Source organism: Ovis canadensis, chromosome 5 (genome assembly GCF_042477335.2).
Source record: "Ovis canadensis isolate MfBH-ARS-UI-01 breed Bighorn chromosome 5, ARS-UI_OviCan_v2, whole genome shotgun sequence".
NCBI classification, from domain to species: Eukaryota; Metazoa; Chordata; class Mammalia; order Artiodactyla; family Bovidae; genus Ovis; species Ovis canadensis.
In genome coordinates this window covers 58,975,826-58,988,966 of record NC_091249.1, presented here as the reverse complement: position 1 = coordinate 58,988,966, position 13,141 = coordinate 58,975,826, and the positions used below count along the sequence as shown (strand labels likewise).

The 13,141-nt window shown below is 36.4% G+C and overlaps 1 protein-coding gene across 3 annotated transcripts in view; it reads right to left on the bottom strand.

The window, feature by feature from the left end:
* Positions 1-2,617: 2,617 nt before the first annotated feature.
* DDX46 (DEAD-box helicase 46) overlaps positions 2,618-13,141 on the bottom strand; it is a 48,928-nt gene continuing 38,404 nt past the window's right edge. The window contains exons 19-23 of one of the 3 annotated variants that reach the window (XR_011257303.1): positions 12,847-13,027; positions 10,522-10,740; positions 9,889-10,033; positions 5,627-5,700; positions 2,618-4,424 (exon numbers count right to left, since the gene is read on the bottom strand). Coding sequence is in view for 2 of the 3 variants with exons in the window: in XM_069592076.1 (XP_069448177.1) it covers positions 4,377-4,424; positions 5,627-5,700; positions 9,889-10,033; positions 10,522-10,740; positions 12,851-13,027 (663 nt within the window). In the remaining variant the exon portion in view is untranslated. The remainder of the gene's footprint in view (positions 4,425-5,626; positions 5,701-9,888; positions 10,034-10,521; positions 10,741-12,846; positions 13,028-13,141) is intronic. The other 2 variants (XM_069592076.1, XM_069592077.1) reach the window with 2 other exon arrangements.

The following is a 13,141-nucleotide window of genomic DNA, read 5'->3' as shown; positions in this document are numbered from 1 at the left end:
AATGTATTATTTCATTTCATCCTCACAAAAATCCTGAAATAGGTATTACTGTAATCTTTTTATGTGAAAAAAGACATTTTAAAGCATTTAAGCAACTTGCCAAAGGTTGTCCAAGTGTCCCCCATATGTGAATTTACTTATAATTATGTATATGAGCCATTATACTAAACTGTAATATTGTACTTGATATGTAGTACATAAAACATAAAATCTACTCAAAAAATTCAAAGGATGAGATTTTAAAAATGAAATACAAACAAGAGGCTCCAGTATTTTCTCCTTGCTTTCCAATAGCTTACTGTGACCCACTTTGGAGACCACTGCTTTAGATAATAGCTAGTCAAAATCCAAGAACAAAGCAAAGTGAAGATTATCAGTGGCTTTCAAATCTGAGTATGTATCACAGAATCATTACCATCCCAGACACAATTACAAGAGCAACCCTAGACTTTTTTACAGTTACAGAGGAACTTGTGTTCTCTTTAAGGGTATCGCTCCCGTTTTTCCATGGAGCTTTCCAAATCTGAGATTTAGGCTGAGGGCTGGCTGGGGGATGGCAAGGATTCTTCCAGAAGTGTACAGTACAACTCTGGGAATCTCAGCTCCCAGAAGACTCCCTCAGGCAAAGGCATAGAAAGAAAACATTACCTTCAATATTACCTTGACATGGCTGGACATGGGCACCTGAGAACCTCCTAGAAATTCAGGAATAAAGGCCAAGGACACTTTTAACACTCAAGGGCTGCTGGAACTGCCAGGTGTTGATAGGCTGCAAAAAATCCACCTACTACCAAATGCCAAGTTCAAATGACATGCTTTTGCTGTGGACAAAGAACATTTTTCATACTGAATCCTCACATTTTCTTTACTCCATAATAAGCGAAATTGTGAAAACAGACTAATATCCAAAATGCATTATTTCCATATATTAAAGACAATTAGATTTTCTTAAATTCGACAACTCTAAGGTTTTACAGTAATCCTGGTGATATCTGAGACAGTAACTCTGAGTTCTAGTTTTCCAAAGGGGTTAGAACTTTTTTATTTCACATTTTTTTCCCTCCGAAAGAATTTGTCAATGCAAATTTAGAATTTCTTTCTAAAGGTTTGAGCTTCAACATCATGAACTTCTATAAGCTTATGCCATATCTGGAAGAGGACAAGGTCAAGAAAAATCATCATAACGAAATGCTTCACCTATCATGTGACTTGACAGTATGCACTTATGTATCAGTTTGGCCATAAAGAACCAGAAAGGTGAGACCACTGATACTGCAGTGGGGACATGAAGAGAATTCGTTTATTTACACTTTTCTTTCCATATTTCTACTTGGACTCCTGCTCAAATTAAATTATAAGTTGATACAGAAGAAAAAGGACCTTCAAATACCTGCAACTGGTAATACTGCAGATACAGTAGGGAATCTTTACCCAGTAAGAGAAATGCAGAGCTGGCCTAAGAGTACGGCACGTTTCAATAAGTAATGTGTGAGATGCTGCTATAGTCCCAGCCAAACGCCTCACTCTGGAGAGATTTTATTAAGGTTTCCTGGAAGTCACAACACCTAAACTGAGTACAACATTAAGACAGTCCCTCTACCTCTCAACACACATTCATTTGTTCTCTTTCTCTTTATATTTACATGTATGTCTTTTTAAAAGATTAACTTCTGTTTTTCATGCCGGAGCAGAAAGCATAAAAAAAAGTCAATAGATTCTGATTCTTATATAAAACTATGTACCAAAATGTGAAGAACTGGAAGCTCCAGATTCAATTCTAAGAGGAAAAGTATTCTCATGGATCACATTGAGCTAGCCACTCAGAATTTATGCCTGCTGTAAGAACTCAGCATCTGTCATCTATAAATGGCCAAAATGGGGCTAAATAAATAAAACAGTTGTTTACCCTGAACTTCATTTCAATTACCATTATCCCCTCAACTTCTATCTCAAACAAGTGCTAAGTTATCTGCCACTAAAGGATGTTAGCTGGTGGTTTTATAAAGTAAAGCAAGGCATCATAGGAAAAAGAGGTCACACAAAACCAAGTTATAACTTAAAGGCTTTGCTCTCTAGGCTGTGATTTTTAAGGTGCTGGTGAATTACTTGGAAGTGGACTCCACAGCTGGCATCATGGGATTTATAAACCCAGGCATTCAAGAGCTGGTTCTGTGCAAACAAACAAAAACATCTTTGCATGCAGGATCTGCCTCCTTCAAAAGAAGAACTGCAGTCACAGGTGCACCATGACTCCCAGCTGAACACCTTGGCATACCGACAAGGCTGGTAAGATACAAAAGATATCAGATAATAAAGTGTCTAAAAGGAGTTGGAGAGAATCTAGACATTATCATTTCATTCTGTATTTCCACTGTTTAAGAATAAGTGTCACTGTGATAAAACACCAACTGGCACATGAACCCACTATTTCACCTACAGCCTATCTCATGCCAAATATAAACACCATCAAAGGTTAAGAGGCTTCCTTAGGAAGATATCTGTGGATAGAACTATGTATTTTGGGTTGTGAGAATTTTTTAATAGAGTATTACTTCTCTCACATGCCTAGCAATGTAAACAAAATTAGATATGCAGCAGAAAATATCAGCAAAGATAATTTTAGGAAAATGCAGGCTAACTTTATTTTACAAGGAATTTAAAAAACATGAGCAAATATTGATATTGCATTTTTTAAAAAACAATCTGTATGTCATTCAAATTTTAAAAATCAAAGAGTCAGTGTGACACTAAACAATGTAGTAACAAAGAAATGGGCTTCATTTTAACAAAATACTCTCAGTGGCTGATGACAACTAGATGCACAAACATAAAGGCAATAATACTAAAAGGCTGTAAACTCTGAATCTCAAAGCGATGGAACAGGCTGAAGGGAGCACCAATTGCCATCAGTGTGGGACTGTGACATAGTCTATCAAAGGAAACAAACTATCACTAAGTAATAAAAATAAGCATATAAATAAATGCTGGGGGTACAGGAGCCCAAGATGCCTAAAATTTTAGAGAAAATGGTTTATTTGATTCTATTGTTACATGTGTTTTATCTGTTTTCTTCCTCAAGTAAAAAAGTGGATATGTGAGAGATTCAAGAATATACCTGAGATTTTCAGTAAGGATAACTTCAGATTGAGGAAATCATGATTGATGCCTCCTGTCACTTTAACCATCTAATATACTACTGAAATGAGTTAACAGCTATAATACGCTTTGGGTTTTTTCATTTTTAAAAGCTCTAAGTTAAGACTACTTAAAGGAACTTCTGTATCTTTTAAGAAATACAAATATTTCATTCCTGAAAATTTTATTTTTCAAAGAGTGACAACCATATCAAGTTCTAACACACCAGGAGTCTTGAACATTAGGTGATCCAATTATCACAATTTAAATTAGGATACTCAGGAAATATATATCAAGGTTCAAAAATATAATTTATGATTCTTTTAAACTAAATTTCACTGAGAAATGTTTAAATTCTAAGTCTAAAATGTGGGTGCCACGCTTTTTTTTTTTTTTAAAGAAAATTCACAACCTACTCAATAATCCTGAAGAAAAATCAGATTGGTAGGGTGTTTATATGTACAGATGTATAAACGAACACTTTAAAGGGGAAAAAAACAATCACGTTCATATTTACAGGAGACAAATCACTTTCACTTCAGGAAGATTAGAAAAGAGCTAGTAGCTAAGCACAGAGCCACAGGTTGTGAAGGGAACCTAAAAGTAGTCAATACTAAAATTCTTAGCAGTGTAAAGGAATGCAAACACTTCTTATACTACAAAACTTTAATTTTACAAAACCAAAGAGCAGTCCAACTATGACCCTCATAAGATGATAAAAATTGAAACAAAAACTCTGAACCCATTTTGTAAAACTTCTATTGTAACATTCTCATATCCAGTTCATATTGTTCTACTCGAGTCAAGGAAGGTTTAAGCTCAACGTAGAGACACAAAATTAGAGAATTTTACCTTTTCTGAGGAGATGATCACAGTTTCATTGCAAGAAGATAAAGTGAACAACCCCTTAGCAACCTTTGTACTTTATTATCTTCAATGGAAAGTTCAAATATTTTAATTGCCTTAAACTTCTGGAGTATTACCCAGATAGTTAAAATATTGATATTTAAGTTTTACATTAAAGGACACTTTAATGAAAACAGGCCTGCTTTAAATAGAGTTTGATAATTCTGGGGATACTTACAGAAAGAAGATTTGTAACAAATACTGGTTTCTAATACTTTAAAAAAATCAGCAAGACTGAATTTTAAAAATCTTAATTTAAAATACATTGTAAACTGAAGACAATAACTGCCACATTTATCACAGACCAGCACAGGTAAAAGTTTTTCTCAGATGTTTTATAAGACTTTGTATCTTCCTTTATTTGTTGGTTGGTATGAATTTTGCTACAGGAAAAAATAAAAGGTATATGATTAGTAAAAGGAAAATGAAATAAAAGAAAAAAAACATGTTATTTCCTTTACAAACTTGTACAACTATCAAATATTTAAAATAAAAATATTATTTAGTGAGAAAGAAAGAACTATCTAACAATCATTTCTCTGTGTTCACTCGACTACTCCTTAACAATGGTTCTGAACCAACTTAATGGTGGTAGCATTCTTTTTTTATCACTCCTCGATAAAACTCACTTGATTTAAAGTTTGTTTTTATTCTTTCCTCTCGCTTTGTTTACATTCCATTCTTTAAATTATTTTTATCCATCCAAAGAAATGTTCTGTAAGGGAAATTTTAGAAAAGCCCTAAAAAACACATTCTTTGTAAAGTCTCCTTTCAAAGGATCCTCATCCCAACATACACACTGTAGGGAGAATTTACAAGAAGGTGTCTGCTTCCTTTGGAAAGGTGGTCTATAAAAGGTCCATACCTACGTTTAAAACACTGCCAAACACCTAAGTTTAAAAACAGTGGCAAAAATGTAGAGAAACTGAAATTTTCATACACTGTCAAAAGCAATGTAAACTGATATAACTACTCTGAAAAATTACTTAGCAACACCAACTTAAAGCTAAAGTATACATACCCTGTAACTAGCAATTCTACTTTAGGGCATTTACTCAAAAGAAAAACATACTGAAGTGTACTACAGAGACGTGGAAGAATGTTCAGAGAAGCGTTATTCATAAAAACTCAAAACTAAAATGACCTCAAAATCTAAACCATAAATTAACTGTGGTAAATCCACTGGCTTAACTACTATATAGCCACAAAAATAATAACTGCTATATGTAAAAACATGGATTGATTTCCTCAAAGTCATGTTGAGAGAAAGAACTTAAGATACAAAAGAGTCCACAGCACTTGATTCCACTTACACGGAGTTCAAAACTAGGCAAAACTAATCTATGATGTTGAAAGTCAGAAAGTCACATCTGGGGGCAATACATAACAACGAGGAGGAACATGAGCAGAGTTTCTGGGATCCTGGTAAGGTGCTCTATTTCCTCCCCTGGGCAGTGATCACACCAGTGTGCTCAGTTTGTGAAAATTCATCAAACTATATCATCTGTCTGCTTTGCTGTATTTATACTAAATGGTTAAATAAAACATTGATTAGAACAAACAAGTCCTTGAGGTTTTTACTCACCAATCGGATCAGTTCTTCTTTTATAAGCCTGGTGATTTCTGCCTTCGCTTTCTGCACAGCCAGCTCATTGGCACCTGGTGAGTGAGTGGAGAACACTTCATATTACTGGAATTACACTGGATGTTTATCCACCTCATTGAGATCCAGTAGAAACACGGTAGGTGACTTTCAGGAACACTGTACTACTTGCCAAGAAAAGTCTTTCAATACCTGGTAGAACATCATCTACACTGTATCACGGCTGCTTATTCTTATCATTACTTTTAGAGTTTCAAATGTAACCACTGAGTTTAGTGCTTAGAGGGTTAAGGTTAGTGAGGTACTACTGTTATAAGTTCTTGGTATATTGGTATGCAAAGAAAAAATGATTTGCAATTTGTCCAAAATAGAAGAAAAAGGAAAAGGAAAATACACCTTCCTAGGTTCAGTTATTTAACAAACACTTACCGGATGTTTATTATATTCTTTAAAGTCAGCAAATGTTTCAGAAATGTGTCATCTGAACAAAGTCTTAAAGCTGAAGGAGGAGAGATGACAGGGAAAGCATTTTACAAAGGGAATCAATCATGCGTGCAATGGTACAGATTTAGAAAGGCATGTTTAAAGACCGAAGACTAAGAGAAGTATAGTATGGTTGAAAGAAAAAAGTGTGTGAAAGAACACAGCAAAACAGCCAAACAGATGAGGTAGGCTGGAGACACCAGTACAGTTATAAATTCAAGAAGCACCCACCATGTGTGGTATACTATGAGATTCATTATACAAAGTACTCATCTATGCTCCGTGTGATCCTGTAGGCTACTAGAAAAACAAACTTGGAACGATATTACAGCAAGGTGAGTAGATTAGGAAGTAGTCTTATCAGAGCAACTTTTAAATATCATCTCTTCCAAGAATCTTTCCCTAACTTCTCCAGGTGGCGTTAAGTGTTTCTTCCCTCAGTGCTCTCAGAGGATTGTGTTCATACCATCGTGAAAGCACATTTTTGAGGTAGAATATACAAAATATTTTTCTTTATTAGATGTGAACAGTGAAGAAGAACAAAGTAAGATGCTACGAGTTGAGTCACAGGTAAAGAAACTAAAATGTAATAAAGGAGATACTGAACCCAAGAGGAAGAGCAGGTGTTGTTATTAGCAGTGATGGCGGTTAACTGACATCATTGTAGCAGAGGTGCTCATGGGACACACCAAGCTGGAAACGTCAGTAAGACCAATGGAAACAAGGAGCAGAAGTAGAGGAAGTGGAGATTAGAGCTCCATCAAGGACAGGTGTGGAAGGGTTTGAAGGCAGGGGATGATGCCAGGAGGCAGGCAAGTCTAGAGCGGGAACTCGGTGCACACCCATAAAAGGAAAAGCGCTGGACCAAAGAAGTAGACCAGAGAGCAAGCAGGAGTGAGAGAATGTCAAAGAAGAAAGAACTGGGGCTGTAATGTAGAGAACTATGGTTTTATTATTTTTATAAGAAAAATCAAATATGGAAAGCGATTCACAAGAAATGGGAAAATTCTCCCCCTTATTAGATATGATTAACTTTTTCAAACCTAAGGAGGACAGAGAAGGAGAAAGGGAGGGGCTGTGGGGAGAGGAGGAGGAAAACAGAGGATGAGGAGGAGGAGGAGGGAGAAGAAACAGTTTAACAACAGGAAGAAAAGAGACATGCTTATGGCTATGAAGTCACAGCAACATACCTAATCTAATCTAAGCCCCACACCTCCACCAGCCATTGACCACAACATTTTAAAGCTGTGGGTGCTGGAAGGGAAGAGAGGTGGATGCATGTGAAGCCAAGGGTAGAATCAAGAGCTGAGTCAGAAATAAAGTATAAAAAAACCCAAAATTGAGACGGAAAATATGCTACTTGGCATGAGTTGGTGTGTAGCTTGACGCTCTGTGCTGTTTTAAAAAGAAGGAAAATGATACTCTCACCCAGCTCAAAGCAGAAGAGCAATTTTCCTGTGTTAGTTAGAACCTGACCATTTGGACTGGTTTAAATTTTCGACTTTTACAGCTTCTTTAGGTAATGGGTTACATATGTTTATAAGCTGACAAAAAAAGAGGCATTTCCTTTCATTGGTCCCAAAACAACTCTGGCTGCTTTTAAGGGATTCTCCACCAGTAAAAAGAGAGGGTCACAAAACAGGCTATAAATTATACAGGCTGGCTAGGCACGTAGGTCCTTCCTGTTCTCCTTCCCACTGCCTGGTGGGAGGCCTGGAGCTGCTGAGCCACACTGAGCCTCTAAGGAGCCAGGCAGTGGGGTCCCTCCAATTACAGAACTAGAAACAGATGACACTAGGCCCCTTGCAACACCTGTTTTCATCCCATTAGTGTTCAGTCGATTTGGTTGGAGTTTCAAAAACTAAAAGATCATTTAAACCTAATCATCTATGAAAATTCTCAAAGCTTTAGATCATTTTAATTACCAATCTCCAGCCCTTATTTAGCATCTTTATGTCTCTAGAATTCTCAAGATTCACTCTTAACAACATTATCTTGTTATTGGGAGGGAAAGACCTGCTTAGATTTTAAAATTAGATGTTACTTTCTAAGTACAAGTTCACAGTGGAAAGCACCCAGAACCATTGTAGGTAGATAGAAAAGTTGGCAGAAGCTGAGGGCTTCTCATTTCACTTCATTTGGTAGTACAGTAGATGCGTTCTGGTAAAGTTATATACAAATTAAACCTGGCATACATTAATTATCCTACATTAAATAAGCATAATTACCTTTAAATTAATAAATTACAGAGGAATCTTTTTCAAAGCAAAAAATAATCTCTCAGATTTACCTCTCTAAAACAATGTAACTTAAAGTACTGATTTTGAAATCTTAGAGATACTTAAAATATTGTATGTTATTACAAAAAAATAAAATACTGGTTTTGCTTAAATGACACCTATCATATTGAAGCTGAATAAAAAAGGATGACTCCATGTTTACCAAGGTTTTCTCATCAGATTTCACTGAATGACATCTTGTATGGCCTAATAATACAATAGTAAGAGAGAGCTGTCTAGTTCCAAGCACAGAAAAGACGTCAATGTAATTTCTTCTCCTTGAACATCAAGATGCCAGCAATCCCCATTTTACCTTGCAATAAGGAACAGTGTCACATGATTCAAAACCACACTGAGTCACTGGCAGGGCAAAAGTCTTTCAGGATATATAAAAGGGTACTATTTAAAAACCTGACCTGAAATATCAATACATATGATCCAGTTTCTCAAAGTCACAATCACAAACCAAAAAATGCAATTTGTCTAGTTCTGGACCCACTTTCTTTGTACATCAGTTGAAATATGTATGGCTCTTCTGTACAGTAACGGTAGATTATCAATAACATGGAAAACATACAGGCTGTATCCGAGTTTTATACCTTTACTGCAATTCATCATTATTAATTTTAAAAGGTATTGTGTGTGTGTATGATTCAGTGGACTAGGCCGGTGTTTGAGATTGTACAGGGCGTGGAGGTAGCATCACTGTAGCCATCTAAGCAGGAGGTAGGCAGACTCTAGATTTATATGACACATGAAATTAAGCTACTTCACAGCTCCCATACCAGTATTCAATAAACATTTAGTTCATGAAATAAGTGAAATGAAGCTGTGGCTGGTCTACTCTTAAAAATCTATTATAAAGACGTTAAAATTAAATATAAAAGAAAGGAGATAAGTTGTCCTACTATGTTATAGATAATACATTAGGAAAAAAATCAAAATAGAAACTGTCTTTTGAATTCATTTATGAATGTATGAAATAAGGTTAAAAAGCACACCTGATCACTCTTAGATAACACATTAGTTATAGCCTTTGAGCTGTGGTATTAATTGTCCTGTTTTTCTAAAAATGGCATGTGTGAATTTACAGGCATAAAATTAGAGGCAATATCTGCTTGGGTAAACAAGCATTAAGGGGATTAATATAGTTGATTTACTTTCTAACCTTAACTTTGGCCAGAATGTTCTACTTACCGGAAGCATAAGGACTTAATGGACTAGTCTCCAAAATACATGTGTTCTTTTAGTCATTTTCAAATTTGACCAAACTGTCAAAAATGAGAGTCCCCAACAAAGATCACTCACCTCTATATATACTAAACTTCTAAATAAAGACCACAAATGATAGGTGAAACTTTTTAACAGGTGCTCCTTATTTTCAGTCCTCTCTAGAACTGACCTCATATTCTCTCTGGGTCTATTACATCTATTATCAACTTTGATCAAACTCAAGATGGAAACCGAACCAACAGTACATACTTTCAATTGCCAAGTAAATTTTCCGCTCTCCTTCCTTGGGCTCTTTGCCAGGTGGGAAGTATGTTCCTCTGATTGTAATTGCAGCTTCAGAATATTCACTGATTCTCTGCAGAGCTTCCTTAGAGGTAACTTTCCACCTAGCAGTCTAGGAAAGAAAAGAGTTGGGGGAGAAGACATCTCTTTACAACAGGATAAAAAAACCTGAGGTCCTGAAAGAATAGGTTAGCTAAATCATGTTATTGTCAATATTAAAATTTTAATCAACACCTTCATCATAAATTCATTTAGATTCTAATGTACCTAGAATGTAATCATAAAAATGAAATTTCCAGTGTTGTCTCCCCATCTAGATAAAAAGTAAAGCAGCCATTAAAATGTTCACGGTTTTTTCTTTTTATTTATCTATTTACTTGATTGCGTCAGGTCTTAGCTGCAGCCTGAGGACACACGTAACCCAGAGAATGTGGAATCTTAGTTCCCTGACCAGGGATCAAATCCCCATTCCCTGCATTGGAAGGCAGACTGCTAACCACTGGACCATCAGGGAAGCCCCTTCATAGGTTTTAAATAAGGTATTTTCACTCCTAAAAATAGGGTTTCTACTCAATTAAAAAGTTTAAATCTGCTACTTGCCTGTGGGAAGTCATTGATCTCTAATTCTTCCTCATATCTCTTAAAAGATTCATTCTGTCCACCATCCTGTCTCTCCTCTTCTTGTTTCTCCAAAGGCACATAGTTGAGCTTGGCATTTATCTTTTCAGCAAGTTGCTCTGCAATGGTTTTTGCAGATACAGTGGGAGCCAGGATGGTGCCACCTCTGAGAATGGCATTGGTGGCCTGCTGCATTACATCCTGCAGTTAAAGAAGACCTACAGTCAAATCTCAAATGAGGGCAGAGACAAGAACAAAGATCCCACCACAAACTCTTCTCTGGAAAGCACTAACTAAAAGCATCTTTCTTATGTAGAGTCTGACCCACTGGGCAATTTAACAGCATTATTTATAACAGAAAGTTTAATATATCTGCCTTACTTGATGTGAAAACTAAATACCCAACTCTATATTAAAAAATTCTACTGAGCCATAGATCATTAGGTAACTCTTGATATAAACTATAGTATAATATTTCTAAAATCATTTACATACCTTGTGGCTATTATGGGTTTCCTCTGAATCAGTATGTTTGCCTACTACTACCACTGAACTCCTCTTCCCCTCATGGACAAACCCAACATTCTATAAAGTATAGTAAATGTCTTTATACAACATACTCTTTTTTTACATTTGAAGTTAATTTTACTATGTACCTAATACAGAGATAATTCTGTGGGAAATACATGACTCACATCTCAAGCTCTTCCAACAACAGTGAAAAGTTACAGCCGTATGATTTCACAGGAGTTACTAGTAACAATAATACAAGAGAATTTTAGGTGAAGTGCTGCATCTCTGCTTTCACAAGGGGCACAGGCTTGAGTAAACACTGTAATTCACTGGTTAAAAAGGATTCAAAGACCCAAGGCTCCAAGCCTTGACTGTGGCTGCCTCATCAGGTCAGTCCACTGGCCTCTAGCTTGGTCATTCCACTCAGCACTGCAGACCTGAACCTGTATACAACTACTGGACACAGGGCCATGCAGGTCCTCAACCACTCAAAATCTTAAAAACACTGTCAACATTAACAAAAGGGAACCCTCCTACATTGTTGGTGCGACTGTAAACTGGTGCAGCCACTATGAAGAATAGTAGGAGGTTCCTTAACAAACTAAAAACATAGCTACCACAACCCTACAATCCAACTCCTAGGCATTATTTCCAGAGAAAAACATGATCATTAAAGATACATGCACCCCAATGTTCACTGCAGCACATTTTACAATAGGCACGACATGGAAGTAACCTAACTGTCCATCAACAGAGGAATGGATAAAGAACATGTGGTCCACATGTACAATGGAATATTACTCAGCCATTAAAAAGAATGAAATAACGCAATCTGCAGGAACACAGATGGACCTAGAGTATCATGTTGAGTGCAGTCAGTCAGACAGAGGAGAAATACCCTATGATATCCCTTAATGTGGAATCTAGAAAGAAAAGATACAAATGAATGAACTTTTACAATAGAAACAGATTCACAGACTTCTGAGGATGAACTTATAGCTGCAGGGGGGAAGGGGAGGAGGGATAGTTAGGGAGTTTGGGATGGACATGTACACACTGCTGTATTTAAAATGGATAGCCAACAAGGACATACTGTAAAGCACATGGAATTCAGCTCAGTGTTATGTGGCAGCCTGGATGGAAGGGAAATTTGGGGGAGAATGGATACATGTATATATATGGCTGAATCCCTTTGCTGTTCACCTGAAACTATCATAACATTGTTTGTTAACTGGCTATATCCCAATAGAAAATAAAAAGTTTTAAAAAAAGAAAATACGTGTGTGTGTGTGTGTGCGCGTGCGTGTGCATGCGTAACTGAATCACCTGGTTGTACAAAAGAAACTAACACAACATTGTAAATCAACTACAAAAAAATGAAGTTAATCAAAAAACTCACAGAGAAAGATGGCAAGTAAAATATTAAACAGTTTCCCATTGTCTAAACTCATGTTAGTTTGAGTTATATAACTGGATGTTTGTACTTCCACAACATTGTTTGTTTGCTCAATAACCCACCAGTAAACACAGAGTAAGAAAGAAAAAGAGTTCTTTCTTTAGGATTTTGGTAAGGTCACTCAGAATACTATTTTATAAAATTATCTATGGTTAACAGGCCTTCCAGAATAGGCATTAAGACCTCAGTTAACCGTGCTAGAGAAATCAACCGAGGTCAATAATTAAACGCTTATTACCTCAAAATCTAAAACAACTTCTTGTTCACTTGTGCTGATATAATCTAAAACATTTAAATCAAATAACTTACAAAAAGTACTAAGACTCGGAACGAATTACTTAATACCTGAGACTCAATGCCCAGATTCTTCTGAGCATTGATTCTAAGAGCCAATCTCTTTGCAATTTCCAGTTTCTCAGCATTTCCTGCAGTGGGAGCAGGAACACTGGATGTTCCAGGAGCCGCCATATCCTTCACTCTCTTCTTTGAATTAAACATGCTTTCAATTTGCTCATCAATCTAAACAATAAAAAAAGCATTAGTAAAAATTTAATTAAAAATACCAATTTAGAGAGGGTGAGAGGGAGGGGAGGGGTAAGAAGAAGGGGACAGGTGAGGGGAGGAGAGCGGGGG